This window comes from Mobula birostris, chromosome 18 (genome assembly GCF_030028105.1).
Source record: "Mobula birostris isolate sMobBir1 chromosome 18, sMobBir1.hap1, whole genome shotgun sequence".
NCBI classification, from domain to species: Eukaryota; Metazoa; Chordata; class Chondrichthyes; order Myliobatiformes; family Myliobatidae; genus Mobula; species Mobula birostris.
In genome coordinates this window covers 60,181,477-60,204,218 of record NC_092387.1, presented here as the reverse complement: position 1 = coordinate 60,204,218, position 22,742 = coordinate 60,181,477, and the positions used below count along the sequence as shown (strand labels likewise).

The 22,742-nt window shown below is 44.6% G+C and overlaps 1 protein-coding gene across 5 annotated transcripts in view; it reads right to left on the bottom strand.

Annotated features, from left to right (window-relative positions):
* Positions 1 to 22,742, bottom strand: part of pstpip1a (proline-serine-threonine phosphatase interacting protein 1a) — a 121,857-nt gene that overhangs the window by 35,464 nt on the left and 63,651 nt on the right. For all 5 annotated transcript variants that reach the window (XM_072282783.1, XM_072282784.1, XM_072282782.1 and 2 more), the window contains exons 6-8: positions 20,747 to 20,809; positions 18,352 to 18,450; positions 12,560 to 12,605 (exon numbers count right to left, since the gene is read on the bottom strand). In XM_072282783.1, coding sequence (XP_072138884.1) covers positions 12,560 to 12,605; positions 18,352 to 18,450; positions 20,747 to 20,809 — 208 coding nt within the window. The remainder of the gene's footprint in view (positions 1 to 12,559; positions 12,606 to 18,351; positions 18,451 to 20,746; positions 20,810 to 22,742) is intronic.

The following is a 22,742-nucleotide window of genomic DNA, read 5'->3' as shown; positions in this document are numbered from 1 at the left end:
ACTGCTTAAAAAGAAAACAATTGTGTGTGTGTGTGTGTGTGTGTGTGTGTGTGTGTGTGCACACGCGCGCGTGTGTGTCTGTGCCTGTGTCTGGATTTTCAGCATCTAAAGAGTCCCTCATGTTGTTTCAACAACAGCTTTTCCCTCGCTGCATCATGGCTGGACATCCTTAAACTTCCCATGGGATAGGAGTTGCATAAACCCAAACCTACTAACTTGCAGGTGAGGTAAAATTTCAGGTCTCACTCAGTGTATTGCGCTTCATTCTGGCCACCTCATTATAGGAAGGATGTGGGAACCTTTAAAGTGGGGTGGAGGAGATTTATCAGAATGCTCGGCGACCTTTAACTCCACCAGGCCCGGCCGCGAAAGGAGGAGGGTTGGACACGGGGCTAGCAACCCCATCCCATAAAAACCCAGAGCTACAGGAATGCCAACAGAAGCTTCAAAGACCTCATCCCTGGGAGGTGGAGGATACACCAAGGAGATGGACTACACCCAAAGACAACTTGAAGGACTGGCCCAGAGGACTTTAGCGAACTGCTGTTGGCGGCCTGTGCCGCAGCAGAGGTGATGGATTTAAGTAAGTCCTCAACCTATCCTCATAAGGCGCGCTCTCCAATCCTGGTAAATTTCCTTTGCAGCCTCTCTGAAGCTTCTGCCTCCTTCCTATAATGGACCAACCAGAACTGAAGACAATACTCAAAGTGGAAATAAACCACTGACATTTCAGGCCGAGTTCTTCACCAGGACTCAATAATGTGGCCTGAAGAACAGTCTTGGCTTGAAATGTTGACTGTTTATTAATTTCCACAGGTGCTGCCTGACCTGCTGAGTTCCCTTAACATTTTGTGTGTGTTGGACCATAAAACCATAAGATATAGGAACAGAAGTAGGCCATTTGGCCCATCGAGTCTGCACCGCCATTCAATCTTGTTGCCCAAGATGTTCAGCATCTGCAGAATCTCCTGTGTTTACAACACTCCAAGTGTTGTCTAACCAGAGTTTTATAGAGTTGCAACATTACCTCATGACTCCTGAATTCAATGCGATGACTAATGTAAGTCAGCTCATCGTAAGCCTTCAACAGTAAATGAAACACCGTATCCTGCATTCTTCTTTCTACCTCCCCACCACCCTTTGTACTGCGTCAATGTACGGAATGATTTGTCTGCATGTATGCAAACAAAAACTTTTCACTGTACATGTGACAATATTAAACAATACCGAAGGGGTAGTTGATGGGCAGCACAGGCTCAATGGGCTGAATGGCCGGTCTCTGTGCTACATCTCTGCCTATAAAGAAATCATATAGAAACCAAAATACACGTCACAGCTTCTGCACTAGCAGTGAGGGGAACAAGTGGACGGAAATAGCTACCAGAGTAGCTTCACATGCATTTCCTGTCAGGTGTCACCAGACAGAGATTAGCACATTTGTACAATGATTCAGCTGCCCCTAGCTCGACTACTGCACTGCACCTCCTGGTGCACCAGACCAGGGGAGGTGGGAAAAGGAGTCGTTATATGGCTCAGGATAATCTGTCACATTTCTTGTTCGGGGCCCATGAAGCGACCGTGTGAAATGGGGACGGTGCAGTGGTCCTGACCCTGAACTCATCCACAGCTCAGCACCATCAGCTCTTATGGACAGCAGGCGGATTGCGACGACCATGGATTCTGGGACAATTCTGAGGGGCTGGCACTGAGGTGCACTGACATCCAGGACATCGGGAACATTTCCCCTCCTCACTTCCCTGATGGTAATAACGAGAAGAGGGCATGTCCTGGATGCTGAAGGTCCTTAATGATGTCTGATGCTTAATGACATAGGAGGTTCAAGGCACACATTCAATGTTTTAGGAACAGCTTCTTCCCCTCTACCATCAGATTTCTGAATGGTCCATGAGCCATGAAAACTACCTCACCATTCTGCTCTCTTCTTGCACTATTTATTATTTTGATATATTCTTATCATAATTTATAGTTATTTTGCACTGTACTATTGCTGCAAAATAACAAATTTCAACTGCATAAGACCATAAGACATACACAGGAGCAGAATTAGGCCATTTGGCCCATCGAGCCTGCTCGACCATTTCATCATGGCTGATTTATTATCCCACTCAACCCCATTCTCCTGCCTTTTCCCCGTTACCTTTGACACCTTTACTAATCAAATATCTATCAACCCTTGCTTTAAAAATACCCAGTGACTTGGCCTCCTCTGCTGTCTGCAGAAATAGTTTCCACAGATTTAACACACTCGAGCTAATGAAATTCCTTCTCATCTCTGTTCTAAATGGAGGTCCTTCTATTCTGAGGGTGTCCCCCACTATAGAAAACATCTCACCATGTCCAAAGTGTCTAGGCCTTTCAATATTCAATAGGTTTTAATGAGAATGCCTCATTGTTGTAAACCTGATAATAAACCCGATTCTTGATTCTGATCAGCACTTGTCTGTGTTTCTCTTGAATTAGCACATTTCAACCACTATCCCTCATCGCCAAACACACTGAAAATGCTAGAGAATAAATGCACATGAATTCTGTTCAGCTGGTTTGGCATTGCGTCTCCTTATCAGCCGCAAGGGTAATGGAATTGTTTTCTCAAATGAGAAAGCCAAAGGGCCATTTTCAAAAAGCAATGTACTGCCAGCTGTGATGGGCGTCAGTGACAGGAAATGTGTGGTTTCTCTACCAGCTTTACCCAAAACTTGCATCACCAGGCCAGTAAACTGATTCTCATTCTGCAGAAGTCCAACGCTTGCCATTTCACTCTTGGTTAACCACTCTGGTGAGATTGGGCGGAAAATCCAAATGATTGTACAGGTCAGAGGGGGCAGTTGAAGGATCGGGTCCAATGAATTCCCACCAGGTCTTCACAATTTTGTTCCACTTCTGTACTCTTTACTCGTCCTCTGTCTTCAAGTATCCAATCTCGCCAAAAGTTAAGTTTCAACATCTAAGGAGGGGAATAAGCAGTGAACGTTTCGGGCCAAGACCCTTCATCAGGACTGGAAAGGAAGAGGGAAGAAGGCAGGGTGAGGGAAAGGAGTACAAGCTGGCAGGCAATAGATGAAGTCGGATGAGGGGAAAGGAGGGGTACGTGGCGGAGTGAGGATGAAGTGAGAAGCTGGGAGATGAAATGTGGAAGAAATAAAGGACTGAGGGAGGAATCTGATCATGGAGGACAGTGGATTATGGAAGAAAGGGAAGGAAGAGGGGCACCAGAGGGAGGTGATAGGCAGGCGAGGAGAAGGGATGAGAGGGGAACCAGAATGTTCAATAGAAAAAGAGACAAGGAGGCAGGGAATGGATTGTCCATCCCTTGGAACAATGTGGGGCAGCACGGTACTGTAGCCCTTAGCATTATGCTATTACAGAGCCAGTGACCTGGTTTCTACTGGTGTCTGTGAGGAGTCTGTACGTTATTTTGCCTTTACACTCAGTCCTGATGCAGGGTCTTAGCCCAAAACGTCGGCTGCTTGGTCCCCTCTGTAGATGCTGTCTGACCTGCTGAGCTCCTCCAGCATTGTGTGTGCGTGTGTCTGTGTCTCTGTCTGTCTCTGGATTTTCAGCATCTGAAGAGTCCCTTGTGTTATGTTTCAACAACAGCTTTTCCCTCGCTGCATCATGGCTGGACATCCTTAAACTTCCAATAGGATAGGAGTGAACCTTCAGACAGCGTGGGAAAGTATTCAACTTCTGACGACTATGGTCCAGAATCCAGGTTACCTGCTCCCCCTGGTCGAGCGGAAGGGTACGGATGACACTTGTATTTCCATGTGCTCTGAGACCAAGCTCCAAGCCTTTGTCAACACACTCACAGAGGTGTATGAGAGGATTGGCCTTACACTCAACGGTGCCCTGTTGCACCACTCCACCCTCCGTCACTAATGATTCATAGCGAGTCACTGAAACTGGATCACTTCCCATTTTGCGGGACCCTCCTCTTCGCAAAGACAGACCTTGATAATTAACCACCATTTCTTTCAAGATGTGTGTCCATAGATCCCTTAAAGTTACTGTGCAAGTCGATAGGGTGAGTCAGTCAGTGGGTGCCATCCGAAATCCGAGGTTGGCGGCTATGCACCTCCATCTTCTTCGATCTTGCGACAGCACCGAGTACAGCCTCTCCTCCCGTTTGTTCTCGCTGGCCGCCTTGGCACCACCTGCTGCAGCTCCCGCCGAACTCGAGCCGGAGGCCGTGTTGGCCTCTAGCTGCAGCTGCTTCTTTGAGCTCAGCCCTTCCTTAGGCGGAGGCCTTGGGCAGGTCCAGGCACACGGTGCAGCGCCCAAGCTCATCATGTCTCTTCTAACTAGGTGCATGGCGTACGATTCATAGGTAGGTGGTGAGGCTTTAATCTCTTCCACAGAAGATGGCCATTGGCTCACAAGGAGCTCATCCGCCCTTTGTCAGGTCTTGTTTTTTTCTAGTCCTGCCAGGTGTAAGAAGGCATATAGTGTGTCGGCCTTCATTATTCATCTGGGGATGAATTCAAGGGCTGTCAGGTAATGTTGCAACTCTGTAAAACCCTGATTAGACCACACCTGGAGTGGTGTGTTCAGTTCTGGTCCTCTCATTATAGGAAAGATGTGGAAGATTTAGAGAGGGTGCAGAGGAGATTTACCAGGATGCTGCCTGGGTTAGAGAGCTTGGCTGCTGAGAATAGGCTGAGCAAGCTAGGATTTTGAACATAGATCATAGGACAGTTTGCACAGGAGCAGGTCCTTCGGCCCACAATGTTGTGCCGAACCAGCTAAAACGTAAATCAAAAACCCCCAAAAACAAATCCCTCCTACCTACATCATGACCATATCCCTCCATCTTCCTTACATCCACCTGCCTATCTAAATGTCTCTTAAAAGTCTCTGATATATTTGCCTCTACCACCATACCAGGCAGCACATTCCAGGCATCCACCTCTCTCTGAGTAAAAGACCCCTCACATCCCCTTTGAATCTTCCCCTTCTTACCTTCTACCCTGGGGAGAAAGATACTCCACATCTATTCTGTCCCCTGGTCCTGATGGAATACATCCCAGCGTACTGAAAGAAATGGCAGAAGTTATAGTAGAGGTTTTGATGATAATTTACCAAAATCCTCTGGACTCTGGGCAGGTCCCGGCAGATTGGAAGGCAGCAAATGTCATGCCACTGTTCAAAAAAGGATGTAGGCAAATGGTAGGTAATTATAGGCCTGTTAGTTTAACATCTGTCATTGGGAAAATGCTTGAAGCTAGCATTAAGGAAAAAATAGCGAGGCATGTGGAAAGAAATGGATCTATCAGGCAGACACAGCATGGATTCAGCAAAGGCAGGTCCTGTTTGACAAACTTACTGGAGTTCTTTGAGGGTATAATGAGTGCAGTGGATAGAGGGGAACAGATGGATGTTATTTACTTGGATTTCCAGAAGGCGCTTGATAAGGTGCCGCATAAAAGACTTATCCATAAGATAAGGATGCGTAGAGTTGGGATGATGTATTAACATGGATAGAGGATTGGTTAACTAATAGAAAGCAGAGAGTTGGGATACATGGGTGTTACTCTGGTTGGCAATCAGTGGTGAGCGGTGTGCCGCATGGGTCGGCGGTGGGCCCACAACTGTTCACGATATACATTAACGATCTGGAAGAGGGGACCAAGTGTAGTGTATGTAAGTTTGCAGATGACACTAATTTGAGTGAAAAAGCAAATTGTACAGAAAATACAGAGAGTCTGCAGAGAGATATAGATAGGTTAAGTGAGTGGGCAAGGGTCTGGCAGCTGGAGTACAATGTTGGTAAATGGAAGGTCATCCACTTTGGAAGGAAAAATGGAAGATCAGATTATTATTTAAATGTTAAAAAAAATCACAGCATGCTGCTGTGCAGAGGGACTTGGGAGTGCTTGTGCATGAATCACAAAAGGTTGGTTTGCAGGTGCAGGAGGCTGTCAAAAAGGCAAATGGAATGTTGACCTTCATTGCTAGAGGGATTGAATGTTAAGAGCACGGAGGTTATGCTGCAAATATACACGGTATTGGTGAGGCCACATCTGGAGTACTGAGTGCAGTTCTGTTCTCCTTACTTGAGGAAGGATATACTGACTTTGGAGGTGGTGCAGAGGAGGTTCACCAGGTTGACTCCAGAGATGAGGGGGTTAGACTAAGAGAGATTGAGTCGCCTGGGACTGTACTCACTGGAATTCAGAAGGATGAGAGGAGATCTTATAGAAACATATAAAATTATGAAAGGGATAGATAAGATAGAAGCAGGAAAGTTGTTTCCACTGGTAGGTGAAACTAGAACTAGCCTCAAGAGTTGGGGGTATAGATTTAGGACAGAGCTGAGGAGGAACTGCTTTCCCTAGGGTGTAGTGAATCTGTGAATTATCTGCCCAATGAAGCAGTGGAGACTACTTCAGTACATATATTTAAGACAGGGTTGAATAGATTTTTTGCATGGTAGTGGAATTAAGGGTTATGGGGAAAAGGCAGGTAGGTGGAGACGAGTCCATGCCCAGATCAGACATGACCTTATTGAATGGCGGAGCAGGCTCAACGGACCAGATGGCCGACTCCTGCTCCTATTTCTTATGTCCTTATGTTCCATGCCTCTCATAATCTATCAGATCTCCCCTCGGACCCCACTGCTCCAAAGAAAACAACTCAAGTTTGTCCAGCCTCTCATAATAGCACATGCCTTCTAAACCAGGCAGCACCCTGGTAAACCTCTTTTGCACCCTCTCCAAAGCTTCAACATCCTTCCTATTATTGGGCAAAGAGAACTTTACGCAATACTCCAGATGTGGCCTTAACCAGAGCTCTATGAAGTTGCAACATCACCTCTTGACTTTTGAACTCAACTAATAAAAGCAAGCACACCATAAGCTTTCTTAGCCACCCTTTTGATTTGTGTAGCCACTTTCATGGAGATATGAACTTGGACCCCAAAATCGCTCTGCTCAGCAACACTATTAAGGGTCTTGCCCTTAATAGAGCACTGCCTCCTTGCATTTGCCCTCCCAAGGTGCAACACTTCACATTTATCTGGGTTAAGCTCTATCAGCCATTATTCTGCTCACATCTACAACTGATTTATATTGCGCTGTATTATTTGCCAATCTTCTACACTACCCACTACCCCACCAATTTTGGTATCATCTGCAAACTTACCAACCCACCTATCTACATTTTCATCCAAGTCATTTATATACATCACAAACAGCAGAGGTCCCAGCAGAGATCCCTGCGGAATATCACGTCTCTTTAAAGTGAAGAAGGATTAGTGGTAAGTTGAAAGAAGTGTATAAGATGATAAGAGGAGTAGATCAAGTGGATAGCCAGAAACTTTTTCCGAGGACAGAAATGGCTAATATGAGCTAGTACGAGGGGACATAATTTTAAGGTGATTGGAGGAGGGTGTGTCAGAGGTAGGTTCTTTGAAAAAAAGTGGTAAATGCACAGGACCTGGTGCAAGGGGTGGTAGGAGAGGCAGGTACATTGGGGACATTTATACAACTCTTAGATAGGCACATGGATGATAGAAAACAAGGAGCGAAGGACTAGATTGATCTTCGAGTAGGTTAAAGCGTTGGCACAACATCATGGGTTGAAGGGCTGTAGTGTTCTTCGTTCCATACACCAGCACAGCCTTTGTACCGAGAAGAAAAAGGATGTTTGAAGATGAAGACTTCTGACCTGGCTCAAAACTCAGCCTACCACCCATCTGGGCGTTTCTGACTGGACTCCCTACAGCAGGCTCTTCGCGACATTGGAAGCAAGCCAGAGGGTTGATGACTGAAGGCAGCAAGTCCGGGAGTTGAAGCCTCTGTGAATGGCACATTTGGAAGTCAGAGGCCTGATGTCTGCGATTCTAGGCCAGGGACTGGAGGTTGGAAGGGAAAATGCAACCAGGCTTTTTCCAGAGGTGAGACTAGAATTAGAGGTCATGGGTTAAAGGTGAAAGGTGAAATACTTAGAGGAACATGACAGGAAACGTCTTTACTCGGAGGGCGGTGAGAGTGTGGAATGAGCTGCCAGTGGATGTGGGCTTGACTTCAACATTTAAGAGAAATTTGAATAAGTACGTAGCTGGGAAGGGTAGGGAGGGCTATGGCCCAGGTACAGGTCAATGGCACTAGGCAGAACAGTTCAGCATGGACTAGATGGGCAAAAGGGCCTGTTTATCTGCTGTATTGCTCAGTGACTGTATGGAGTCATGGAGGCAGCCTGTCCTGGGCTTGAAATCCTGTGTCTGAGTGGATTAGGTAGGCAGAGAGAGAAAAGGGACTAGTTTTGCCTCTTTTGTTGTGTTGTTGTTGTTGTTCAGTAGAGAATGGTGAGCATGCTATGTTGGTACTGGAAATTATAGTGACACTTGCTGGCAGCCCCCAGCACATCCTTGGGTGTGTTGGTTGTTCATGCAAATGATGCATCTCACTGTTCGTTTCAGTGTACATAAAATGAATAAATGAATCTGAATCCTCAGTTTCCGGGAACAAGAAGGTCACCAGTCTATCAGGTACCACACCTCGGCGGCTACACAAAGAATTGCATTTCACATGATGTCAAAGTCAATGTCAAAGTAAATTTATTATCGAAGTATGTATATGTCAGCATATACAACCCTGAGGTTCATTTCAAAGCTTCAAAAGGTTAATTTATTATCAAAGTATGTATCTATATACAACTTTGAGATTCATCTTCCCCAAATAACCACGCAACAAAGAAAAAGCATGAAATTCATTGAGAGAGAAACATCAAACCCAACCCCCGCACAAAAAAGAACAGCATCTCGATCGTCAATACCCCCCCCAAAACCCCAGCCCCTCCCAAATGAAATGCAAAATTCATTTTCTTGCATGTATTCACAGTAGAACACAGAAATCCAATAGAATCAATGAAAAACTACAACAACCAGTGTGCAAAAGAAGACAAATTATGTAAAGAATTTTAAAAAATAAATAACACAAACATATCTTTTCTCTTCATGTCACTCTGAGGAAAGGAAAAAGAATGAACAACAAAATATAAAGTAGATATTAAAATTATTTTAGTTTCACTTGGCAACTCTTGCTTTGGGGATTGATACGCTCAGCTGTAGGATATTGGTTCCAGACCCCTCTACAATTGTGCATAAAACCTTTGCACTCTCAAATATTACACATCCCTGGTCGTTCAGGTGAATAAACAAGATCCCATTGCACCACTTTGGAAAGAACAGGGAGTTCTTTTGGACTCTAACCAGCAGTCCTCCCTGGACTCACTTAAACAAAAAAATTCATTCAGCTGATGTGCAGATCACACTGTGTGAAAAATTAAACAGTTGCTGGCTCAATTAGCTAAAGCTCATTTACATTTCCAAAAATAGTTCACTCTGTGAAGCACATTGGAATAATGGTGAGATATACAACAATAACTATATACAACAAGATTGCAGGAGGCTGCAGGGGTTTGTGGACTTAGCCAGATCCATCACGGGCACAACCCTCCTCACCATCGAGGCATCTTTCAGAGGTGGTGTCTCAGGATAGTCATAGTCATAGTCATAGTCATAGTCAAACTTTATTGATCCTGGGGGAAATTGGATTTTCATTACAGTTGCTCCATAAATAATAAATAGTAATAAAACCATAAATAGTTAAATATTAATATGTAAATTATGCCAGGAAATAAGTCCAGGACCAGCCTATTGGCTCAGGGTGTCTGACCCTCCAAGGGAGGAGTTGTAAAGTTTGATGGCCACAGGCAGGAATGACTTCCTATGACGCTCTGTGTTGCATCTCGGTGGAATGAGTCTCTGGCTGAATGTACTCCTGAGCCCAACCAATACATTATGTAGTGGATGGGAGACATTGTCCAAGATGGCATGCAACTTAGACAGCATCCTCTTTTCAGACACCACCATCAGAGAGTCCAGTTCCATCCCCACAACATCACTGGCCTTACGAATGAGTTTGTTGATTCTGTTCGTGTCTGCTACCCTCAGCCTGCTGCCCCAGCACACAACAGCAAACATGATAGCACTGGCCACCACAGACTCGTAGAACATCCTCAGCATCGTCCGGCAGATGTTAAAGGACCTTAGTCTCCTCAGGAAATAGAGACGGCTCTGACCCTTCTTGTAGACAGCCTCAGTGTTCTTTGACCAGTCCAGTTTATTGTCAATTCGTATCTCCAGGTATTTGTAATCCTCCACCATGTCCACACTGACCCCCTGGATGGAAACAGGGGTCACCGGTACCTTAGCTCTCCTCAGGTCTACCACCAGTTCCTTAGGCTTTTTCACATTAAGCTGCAGATAATTCTGCTCACACCATGTGACAAAGATTCCTACCGTAGCCCTGTACTCAGCCTCATCTCCCTTGCTGATGCATCCAACTATGGTAGAGTCATCAGAAAACTTCTGAAGATGACAAGACTCTGTGCAGTAGTTGAAGTCCGAGGTGTAAATGGTGAAGAGAAAGGGAGACAAGACAGTCTCCTGTGGAGCCCCAGTGCTGCTGATCACTCTGTCGGACACACAGTGTTGCAAGCACACGTACTGTGGCCTGCCAGTCAGATAATCAAGAATCCATGACACCAGGGAAGCATCCACCTGCATCGCTGTCAGCTTCTCCCCCAGCAGAGCAGGGCGGATGGTGTTGAACGCACTGGAGAAGTCAAAAAACAGGACCCTCACAGTGCTCACTGGCTTGATGGAGGCATTCTTCACTGGAGCAACACAGGCACACACACACACAATGCTAGAGAACTCAGCAGGTCAGGCAGCATCTATGGAGAGGAATAAACAGTCTATGGGTCTTGGCCTAAAATGTTGACTGTTTATTCCCCTCCATAGATGTTGCCTGACCTGCTGAGTTCCTCCAGTGTTTTGTGTGTGTTGCTCTGGATTTCCAACATCTGCAAATTTCTTGTGATTTTATTCATCATTAAGGACCCTCACCATCCTGAAGATGCACTCTTCTGATTATTACCAACAAGAAGGAAGTACCAGAGCCTGATGAACCACATTCAACAAATCAGGAACAGCTTTTCCCCCTCTGCCATCAGATTACTGAATGCTCCATGAACACAAACTTGTTTTTCTTTTGGTACAATTTTTTTTGAAAATTTTAGCATGTTATATCTTTGCTCTGTAATGCTGCAGCAAAGCAATAAATTTCACATCACATAACGCAGTGATAAAAACCTGTTTCTGATTTTAAGTTTCTGAATAAATGCAAGCTTTTTTTTTATATGTGACTTGTTATAATCACACCATATGTCTCTGATGGCAATTTACAAAGTGCATGTTAACTACAAAAGGTATGCTCAGTGCTCAAGTCTCCATGGTTCAAAAGTAGTCTTTTCAATGGGATGCAGATATAGATCAGAAATGTATAAGACACACCTCTAAACTTACATTTTAGCTTTGCATAGTTAAAGAATAAAGGGACAGAGTGTTATCAAAATTAGGTTTTCATTGGTGACAACCTTAAGGGCGTACATGCACAAACCTTTATTTTGTAACAGAAGAAGAAGTTTGAGCACGTGCCAAAGTGTTTCATACCACCTTTCTGCCAGCCATTACTCACGTTATCTAGTCAGTGAAAACCAAGGAAAAAATCTACAAATGTCAGAACTCTGAAGTGAAAACAAGAAATGCTCAGTAGACTCTGCTGAAAGCGAAACGGAGTTAGCTGTTTCTGATGAGAGAGAGAATGAGAGAGACAAAGAAAAAAAGTGTTTTTAAAGCTGCAGCCAACTCTGTACAAAGTTATACCTTTACTACATTTGAAAAGTTGACAACACTTCAAAAAGAACCACAAGTCACTTAAAGATGTTGAGGACCAACAGGAACTTTATAGATAAAAGTCTATCTACCTTAGTGACAGTAGTTTAAGAACAAAGCCACATATAAAAGATTAAACAGTGCTGGAGGAGCATGCAGACAGGCTGAGTAAACAAAGCAATTTAATTGTTTAAAGCAACACACATCAAAGTTGCTGGTGAACGCAGCAGGCCAGGCAGCATCTGTAGGAAGAGGTGCAGTCGACGTTTCAGGCCGAGACCTTTCGTCAGGACTGCCTGGCCTGCTGTGTTCACCAGCAACTTTGATGTGTGTTGCTTGAATTTCCAGCATCTGCAGAATTCCTGTTAATTGTTTAAAGCACTTCACTTTGTCCTACCAGCTTTCTTTCAGTCACACCCACTGCTAAAGTGCCATGTAAATCAATTAAAGGCATATTTCAGTTTTTCAAATGCAGCTTTAAACTCCTTCCATTAAACCCTTTTAGAGACAAAACGGCAGAAACTAGAACTTAAAATGGAATATTTTAATAATAAATTAAGCATCAAGAGCCCAGTGTGTAGACAAAAGGTCTGGTACTGCACAAGATAGAAATGTACACTTAGAAAAATGTTGGGGTTTTACTCAGGAGAGCTTGGCAATGGCACGGGGCAATATGCTGTAACATGGTGACTGGGGACAGGGAGGGGTAATGGTGCAATGCAGTCTGGGCAAGCAGCCCATGGCCAATTTAATCCCATGCTCTGTACAAAAACTATGAGAGGCTCACGGTGGACATACCTGCGTCACCCATGGCGTCTCGAGACTGTCTGGCTTTGTTCTGGCTCTGTGGAGCAAACACAAACGCCGTTTAATTACCAGCACTGATGTTTGATACAATGCAAGACCAGACCAGAGTTGATTGCTTAATATTGCTGACTTTACACTCTCACTGATCACTAAACTATTCAAGTTCAGGAGGCAGCCTCACCGGGTTTATCCTTGTTCTTACCCAGCATTCAGGAACCAGGTTCAGGAACAATTATTACGCTACAGCCATCAGGCTCCTGAACCAGTGTGGATCACTTCACTCACCTCAACTCTGAACTGATTCCACAACCTATGGACTCACTTTCAGGGATTCTACAACCTATGTTCTCGGTATTATTTATTTATTTAATATAATTTATTTTGTATTTTCACAAATTGTCTTTTTTTGCACATTGGTTACTTGTCAGTGTTTGTTTCTGTGTAGATTTCCATTATTTTCTATAGCATTTCTCTGTTCTTCTGTGAATGTCTGCAAGAAGATAAATCTCAGCATAATATATGGTGACATACGTATACTTTCATAATAAATTTACTTTGATCATTCACACTGATACAGCTCCCCTATTGGAATCACATGAAGCCATTGCTATCCACCACTATTCTGTTCCTTCAGATCTGGCTTCATGACAACCGAACCAGGATTGGGCAACAGAAAACAGATGATGGTATCCAGCTTGGTACCTCAGCTGTGCAGTGCCTGTGCAAACAGAGCCCTCAAGGGAGATCCTGTAGTCCCTGAGCTCTGTGCATCGTTCCAGGCCTGACATCATTTTGTGGTTGTGTGGGCTGAACGTGACAATGTTCAGGAATCACAGGTTAAAAATATCTGAGTCCAGATGGCACTGAGACACTCGTGGGCGCACACAGGGGAGGCTGAGTGGGACGAGAGTCTATGCGCAAAGTGTTTAACACAAGCAGAGACAACAGGTACATTCCCAGAGCTGTGGGCACAGAGGATGCAGTTATCTCTGTACGTCACCATTTTAAACACTTTGCACATACCATCCCGAGATATCAGCTTAGATCAGAAATGAACAATTGCATAGATTAATCTCTGCCCCCTTGAATGAGTGCCTGAGGATTTTTTAAAAAACTATTTCTGCCTTTTCAACCTGCCCAATACCACCAAGAGGACCACAACCTTGTCGTAGGGTTTGGAGGCTTGCATGCCTCAAAGACCCGGAAGGTTATGGTACATTTGGCTGGAGTCAGGGCTTTATGCTTTGGCTCTTGGTAGGGTCACCCATGACAAACAGGTCAAAGGGTAGCGGACAGACCAAGGGTGGTCGACCAGTCCTCCAGGTTCGGGGGTTCAGCTGATAACAGTGAATGGTAAAAGAAAATTGTTAGAGAAACAGCAATGAAGAATAAATCTGCATCTAAGTGTGATGGTATTCCTGAGTCTCTGCCTGGAACTTGCACAACTGACAGTAGTGAAACCTGAGAGAAAACTACTGACATGACGAAGGAACCCCTGAACCCTGCCCGAGATGGAGCACTAGATGCTCTTTGACCTTCACTGCTGCCCTAAGCACCAACGTCATAGCAGGCAGTAAGAATAGTGCCCTGCCTAATAATTTCATTTAATATAAAATATGTTGGATTGGAGGGTAAAGTTGTTATTTTTCTCCTAGTTTAATCTTTTCTATGGTTGCTTGTATTTTTATGTAACCATCCGTATATGTATAATTGTTCAACATACAATACAAGCCCTTTAGCCCACAATGTTGTGCCAACTCGTTAACCTGCTCTAAGATCATTCTAACGCTTGCCCCCCACGTAGCCCTCTATTTTTCTTTCATCCATGTGCCTATCTAATAGTCTCTTAAATGTCCCTAATGTGTCTGCATCTACCGCCCCTCGCCCCCACTGACAGCAAATTCCACGCCCCTACTTACGTGAATTTTCCAATATTGTAGGTATAGCTAATTCTGTATTTTCTAGAAGCTTCTTAGTTTTTCTGCAGCAGATAGCGCACTTTTTGAATCCGGCTATTTTATAGATTAGTTGCTGTCACCGGAATACTGTTTTCTTTTCAGTCAGAGCTAGTCTTTGTAGAAGACGGCCGTGACTTTTTTTGTCCTTTTTCTTTGTTTGTTCTTTGATCTTGTAATACTCAATAAACAGCAGTGAGCAGCGAATTCTGTGCCTCATTCTTCATTTCTGAAGAGCCTCTGGTTCACAAAGTCATCAGGATCCAACAAGTACTTAGTAACTTTGCTCGGAGGTCTTGTGAGCTTCTATGGTCAGGGGCTGCTAGTGTGATCAGGCACAAAGAACACATTGCCTTGGGTTGGAAAAAGCCAGATTCATACGGTTTAGAAATCGGCCTGATTACTTATATATTCATTTATGGGATGCGGGCATCACCAGCTAAGCCAACAGCACTGGGGCTCCACAGGGGACTGCCTTGTCTCCCTTTCTCTTCACCATTTACACCTCGGACTTCAACTACTGCACAGAGTCTTGTCATCTTCAGAAGTTTTCTGATGATTCTGCCATAGTTGGATGCATCAGCAAGGGAGATGAGGCTGAGTACAGGGCTACGGTAGGAAACTTTGTCACATGGTGTGAGCAGAATTATCTGCAGCTTAATGTGAAAAAGACTAAGGAGCTGGTGGTAGACCTGAGGAGAGCTAAGGTACCGGTGACCCCTGTTTCCATCCAGTGGGTCAGTGTGGACATGGTGGAGGATTACAAATACCTGGAGATACGAATTGACAATAAACTGGACTGGTCAAAGAACACTGAGGCTATCTACAAGAAGGGTCAGAGCCGTCTCTATTTCCTGAGGAGACTGAGGTCCTTTAACATCTGCCGGACAATGCTGAGGATGTTCTACGAGTCTGTGGTGGCCAGTGCTATCATGTTTGCTGTTATGTGCTGGGGCAGCTGGCTGAGGGTAGCAGACACCAACAGAATAAACAAACTCATTCGTAAGGCCAGTGATGTTGTGGGGATGGAACTGGACTCTCTGACGGTGGTGCCTGAAAAGAGGATGCTGTCCAAGTTGCATGCCATCTTGGACAATGTCTCCCATCCACTACATAATGGACTGGTTGGGCACAGGAGTACATTCAGCCAGAGACTCATTCCACTGAGATGCAACACAGAGCGTCATAGGAAGTCATTCCTGCCTGTGGCCATCAAACTTTACAACTCCTCCCTTGGAGGGTCAGACACCCTGAGCCAATAGGCTGGTCCTGGACTTATTTCATAACTTACTGGCATAATTTACATATTACTATTTAACTATTCATGGTTCTACTACTATTTATTATTTATGGTGCAACTGTAATGAAAACCAATTTCCGCCAGGATCAATAAAGTATGACTATGACTATTTATTGCCCATCCCTAGTTACCCTTGAGAAGGTGGTGATAAGCTGCCTTCTTGAACCGCTGCAGTCCCTGAGGTGTAGGTACATCCACAGTGCTGTTAGGGAAGGAATTCCATGATTTTGACCCAGTGACAATGAAGGACGGGCGATACATTTCCAAGTCAGAATGGTCTGTGACTTGGAGGGGCATTTCCAAGTAGTGGTGTTCCCAGCTTCCGACCATTCTCGTCCTTCTAGATCTAGATGGTAGTGGTCGTGGGTCTGGAAGGTGCTGCCTTAGGAACTTTGGTGAGTTGTTGCAGTGCATCTTGTAGATAGTACACACTGCTGCAACTGTTCGTCGATGGTGGGGGGATCGGATGCTTGTGGAAGGGGTACCAATCAAGTGGGCTGCCTTGTACTGGATGGTGTCAAGCTTCTTGAGTGTTGATGGAGCTGCACTCATCCAGATGAGTGGTGAGTATTCCATTACACTCCTGACCTGAGTCTTGTAGAGAAAGGGAAAAGGAGACTGTCTTGTAGATGGTGGACAGGCTTTGGGAAGGCAGGAGGTGAGTTACACACCACAGGATTCCTAGTCTTTGACCTGCTCTGGTAGCCATGGGGTTAATATGGCTAGACCAGTTCATTTTAACAGAAGTAATTAACCCTTCCAAGTGAGCTCGGAGCAAAATTCAAAGCTCTGGAAGACATGAGGAGAGAGGAAGATAGATGAGAGGAGGCAGAGACAGAGTGCGAAGGGTGGGGAGGATGAAGCAACAGACAGCGAGGAGAGGAAAGCTGTGGTGGGGAGACAGGGAGAGAGAGGCTTGGGGAGAGATGGGGATGCAGTTGCCAGAGAAAGGATGGTGGGGAGGGGGACAGACAGAGACAGAACAGAGAGAATGTGAGAAACGGACAGAGAGGCAATAAATGAGGGGGGTGCTGGTAAGATTTCCATTACATCACTAACTAAAGACTGTGGTCTAGAGACCTATGTATTGTACTATCTCACTCTACCATTTCCGCCAGGACGTTTAATTTAGAAACATTTCAGCTACATTTTGGCTAAGTGCAGTAATCTGCTCACAATTAAGTATGTGAAATATTGTCCTTCCCTCTGTCCAAATGGTGCACAAGTTGGCGTCTGGTCCGGATGCTCGTACAGAGCTACATTTGGCTCGAGCGCCTTAAGACGAGAGAAATTGCTGTTCTATTTTCAAGGTGTCCGTTGGCCCCCGCTGCAATGTGTCTGCGTGCACATCGCATCAGGCTCCAAAAGACAGAAACATCGATTAGAAGTCACTAAATCAGGATGTGCTAGAAACCCTTAGCATTTTTGGAAGAAGAAGCAGTTTGTATGATTAACCCCCTTAACCCCCTTAACCCCTTATTATGACATTTGGTCTCATCCTATCATAGATAATCCCTTTGTTCTGTACATCCCTTTCCCACTGAGAGCCAACACCCTTTCTAAATTCGGAAGGGTTCTGAACCTGAAACATCAACTGCTTTCTCCCTCTACAGATGCTGCCTGACCTTCAGAGTGTTTCCAGTATCTGAAGTTCTTCTTAAACTTTCCTTTGCATTTGCAACATTGCGTGCTCTGACTAGGGTCAGGGTCCATGATAAAATACAAGTCTACAAACATAAGAGGGAAAACTAGAAATAGTGCATATTGTTCATCTGTCGACCCTTCAGTTACTGCCTGTTTCTCTAGGAAAGAAGAAAAAGAGGAGCGATTCACACCTCTGGGCCTGTGGTCAGTGGAGTTCAGAAGCAGTGGTGGTGACATGGTGGGGAGGTGGGTGAAATTATGTTCAAACCTACTGAACACTGAAAGGCCTGAATACAGTGGACAAGGAGAGGATCTTTCTACTAGTAGGAGAGTCCAGGATTTGAGGGTACATCTTCAGAATAAAGGGACAACCCTTTAGAACTGAGATGAGGAGGAATTTCTTCAGCCAGAGGTGGAGAACCTGTGGAATTCATTGCCGTGGAAGCCAAGTCTTTGGGTGTATTTGAAGCAGAGATTGATAGGTCTTGATTAGTAAGGCGATAACATTCAAGAATGAGGGTGAGGAAAAAGGATCAAAGGTTGAATAATGAAGCAGGCTTGATGGCTCAATTCCACTCCTGTATTTTAAGGTCTTAAGACCAGGGCATGCAAGCAGAGAGTCAAAGTTCTCGAGGCACTCAACAAAAAAACAGCACATTGGCCCAAAGGAACACAATAAAAATATTCACTCGGTCCGGTTTTTATATTATATGTCTATACAGCTCATGGAATGCCGAGGCCAGCAAGATGATACATTGACAAGAAATGCAAAAGGAAATTTTAAGAGAAGAGCCTTCAAGTGAAAGGAAAAATACATTAATATTCAAAAGTGGGAAATGATGTAGAGGGAATATTTAAGGGTTGTAATCTACAGTGCCTTGTACCTTTTCCATTTGCTTTGGGTTTCCGATGGAGTTTGCACGCTCTGACATACGCTCCGCCTCGTCTGCCTCTCGGCACTTCTGCTCGTAGTATTTCTTTGACTGGAAGATGAGAAAGCACACCAGGAGACAAACCACTAGAACACCTGCACGAGGCTAAATGCACCACTTCATTCATGTTAAATATTAATAGGAGATTAAACTTCCCAAATGGCTCCCCGTGGGAGTCCGATGAAAGACTAGAAGATCCCCTGGATACTTTGAGATAGAGGTCAGGGCCTAGGCAAGTTGGGGAGATTCTCGCTCTGACTCTAAGCTCCAATCCCCACTGCAGTCAAATATTAAGGAGGAGACTGCAATTTATCCGCTGGAGCAAGAGAGAGAGATTACGGGCGCCATGGTAACATACCGATTAGTGCAATGCTATTACAGCTTGGGGTATCGGAGGTCAGAGTTCACTTCTGACATCATCTGTAAGGAGTTTGTACATCCTCCCAGTGTCTGCATGGGTTTCCTCCAGGTGCTCTGGTTTCCTCTCACAGTCCAAAGATGTACCAGTTAGTAGGCTAATTGGTCATTGTAAATTATCCCGTGATCAGGCTAGGGTTAAATCAGTGGGTTCCTGGTGGTGCAGATCAAAGGGCCAGAAGGGTCTATCACAGGCTGTATCTCTAAATAAAATAAATAACTAGATTACAGTACAGGAGGTGGCTTTTCTGCCCATCGAGCACATGCTGGCTCAATCAAGGACATCAGCAACACACACAAAATGCTGGTGGAACTCAGCAGGTCAAGTAGCATCTCAGGAGAGGAATAAACAGTCAAAATGTTAGGCCAATATCAGGACTGGAAAGGAGAGGGGAAGATGCCAGAATAAGGTGGCAGGGGAGGGGAAGGAGTTCGAACTGGCAGATGATAGGTGAAGCCAAGTGAGGGGGAAGATGGGTGGGAGAGGGAGGGGGGCTGAAGTGAAGAGTTGGAGGTGATAGGTCGAAAAGGTAATGTGCTGAAGAAGGAATCTGATAGGAGAGGAGAGTGGACCATGGTGAAAGGGATGGAGGAGTGACACCATAGGGAGGCAATAGAAGAGGTTGGATGGGGTAAGAATGGAGCTAGACTAAAATGCCTCATCCCAAGACATAAATTATTTATTCCTCTCCACAGATGCTGCCTGACCTGCTGAGTTCCTCCAGCATTTTGTGTGTTACTCTAGATTTCCAGTGTCTACAGAACCTCTTGTAATTATGTGTTCAATCAATCTCAATCCTGCCAGCTTCACTCCACATTAACTTGCTGCTTTTCTGGGTACTGCCTTTCATTCCAAAGTTTACTAACAGACTCCCCTGAAGCCTAACCACGTCAGAGAGCAGCTGTCAGTCCAATGTTGCTGTGCCACAGTTCTGAATTCACACACTCAATCAGATGAAGATATTAGATTTCCTTCCCCGAAGGTCATTAGTAAACCAGATGGATTTTTAAACGAGAAATTAGCGGTTTTGTGGCCCCTTTACTGATACCAGATTTCGGATCCACATGCACTTGATCAACAATTTAATTAAATAGATGTCATGCCGGGATTCGAACTGATGATCTCTGTATTTCTAGTCCAGTACACAACCACTGCGCTACCATTTTCCACCACAGCCGTTCTTCAGGTTATTTAACTTGCTGCTTTGTTCCAGGTTACTTGGGTAATGTAAAGTATGTTGGTGTCACTGGATATGGTCACCAGCTTCTACAACTAAAAGGGAAATTGTTTGGAGAAAGGAGTAAACACAAGAGATTCTGCAGATGCTGGAAATCCAGAGCAATGCACAAAATGCTGGAGGAACTCAGCAGGGCTTGGATCAAAACATCAAGAGATGCTGTCTGACCTGCTGACTTTCTCTAGCATTTCGTGTGTGTTACTTTGAAGAAAAGAGTCCCCCCCCGCCGCCCAGGTTTACCCCATCTTACAGCAGAGGTAGTAACCATTTGTATCATTGAAAAGCTTCCACATTAAAACTTCCACTCCACTCTTTTCATAGAAAAAATAATTTCCTCATTACAGAAAGAATTCTTTAGTTATTGTTATTGAGATACCGAACAGAAAAGGACCTTCCAGCACTTCAAGCTTCGCTGCCCAGCAATCCTAGCCTAATCACTGTAGAATTTACAATGACCAATGAACCTACCAACTGGTACATCGTCAGACCATGGGAGGAAACTGGAGCACTGGGAGGAAAATCACACAGTCACAGGGAGAACACACAAAGTCCTCACAAACTGCAGTAGGAATTGAACCCGGGTCACTGTTTCTGCGGTATTCATAGATGCCACTATAATTATTGGTCAGGTTTGAAGACCATCGACCATGGACAGAATTCGGTTTGGCAATGTTCTTACAATTCTAGCTTACCTCTATGGTTTTCTTGTACAAGGCCACCTTACTCTTCTGTATGCGCTCCATAGAAATTTCAAACTGTTGGGAAAGATGAGCTGAAGTTCAAAGAGTTTATACAAAAACCTAAACACTAGACAAATAGTATCAATTACTGAAACACAGGTAGAGGAACACATGGATATCCAATGCCATCAGAACCTGGTGGTCTTTGAACTTTGTCATTGCTCATGGATTTTTAGTCTGTACAGTTATGCAAACACAAGGACTGTGTGTCTTCTTCCTTTTTGTGATTTGCCATCGCTACAGTATATGTATTCGGTCTAGACCTGAGAATGAGAGAGCCAGCTGTGGCTGAGGTACCTTTCTCTGAAGAGGCCGGCACAGTCTGTGGAGCCTCAGCCTCACAGCACCAGAAACCCGGGTTCAATCCTGACCTCGGGCTCCATCTGCACTCTCTCCCCGTGACGGCAAGGCCTTTGATCATTCTCTCTCATCCCAAAATCGTGTGGATCAGTCGGTCAACTGACCACTTTAAATTGACATTACTGTGAAAGTGAGTTGTTGAATCTGGGGGAATTGATAAGAATGTGGGACAAAAAAAAGGATTGAAGTAAATGGGTGCTTGATGGTTGGGGTTGACTCAGTGGGAAGAAGAGTCTGTATCTCTCTATGACTTCCCGATCAGTAAGGTCACCCTCTCAAATGCAAGATATTGAGTAGTTTAGACTAATTTTCCAGCAGAGCTCGGTGTGCAATTTTCAGAGAACATTTTTTGAAGGTAGTGATTCAAGGTCCTTTACCTCCTCGAAAGACCTGTGCCAATTGGCCATTCTTCATTTATTGAGCTAGCAAACAGCCTACTGATTGGACATCACAGAGCAGTGAGCCTCACAGTGGAAGCCACTCATGGGAAGACTGCTCTTGATCATTTCCTATTGATTTCTCCTTCAAAGGGCATTTACGGAGATCACGATCAGACTATTTGCCCCTGTGAGTGGAATGTTGATCCTTCCTCTCAGTGGAGGTTACCTGCAGTTGACTAATGACTTAACGCCCGAATCCTAGCAAGAGGTGGTAGCTGGGAATTTTGCAGAGGAAGATACAGTAAGTAAAGGAAAAATCAAGGCAGTAGACAAAATACTACCAAAAATGAATAACTTGTACCGTTCCCAAACAAGCCGTACTTGGGCTACAAGGAGCTAAGAAGTTTACATAATGTAAAATTAAATTGTTTTGATAGAAGTATACATAATTATGAGGGGTAAATGCAGGGTAAATGCAAACAGGCTTTTTCCACTGAGGTGAGTGAGACTTGAACTACAGATCATAGGTTAAGGGTGAAAGGTGAAATGTCACTCAGAGGAAGGTCTGTGACTGGAACAAATTGCTATCTGTAGTGGTGGATGCGGATTTGATTTCAACACTTAAAAGAAGTTTGGATAAGTACATGGATGAGAGGGATGGGGGGGGGTGCTATCTTTGGTCCAGGTGGGGAGGCAGTTTAATAGCTCAGCACAGACTAGACAGGCTGAAGGGCCCATTTCTGTGCTCTAGCATTTTATGACTGTAAATGTCACTTTTCTAGAATAGAAACACACTGTACAGTTCAGCTAATTTCCCCTTGCATTGACCAACTGCAATTTTAACACTTTGCTGATAGTTGATGAAGAGGTGAGAAATTCAGATGGATATATTGTAGGAGGGGTCTGATAGCCTATGGTTTGGGTACTGATCGAGGAGACTAGGCAGATTAATGGTTCAGAACAGACTAGATGGGCTGAAGTGCCTGTTTTTGGGCTGTAGTGTTCTATGACTGTGAAGATTTTGCATTAGTTTATATCAATTGGATTGTGAAGGTTCTTTAAGTCATAATGGAGTGCCATTGGACCAGGCTGCACTCTGCACAGACACAATAGAACACCATTGAACCAGACCGCACTCTGTACAGACACAATGGAACACCATCGGACCAGACCGCACTCTACACAGACACAATGGAACACCATTGAAC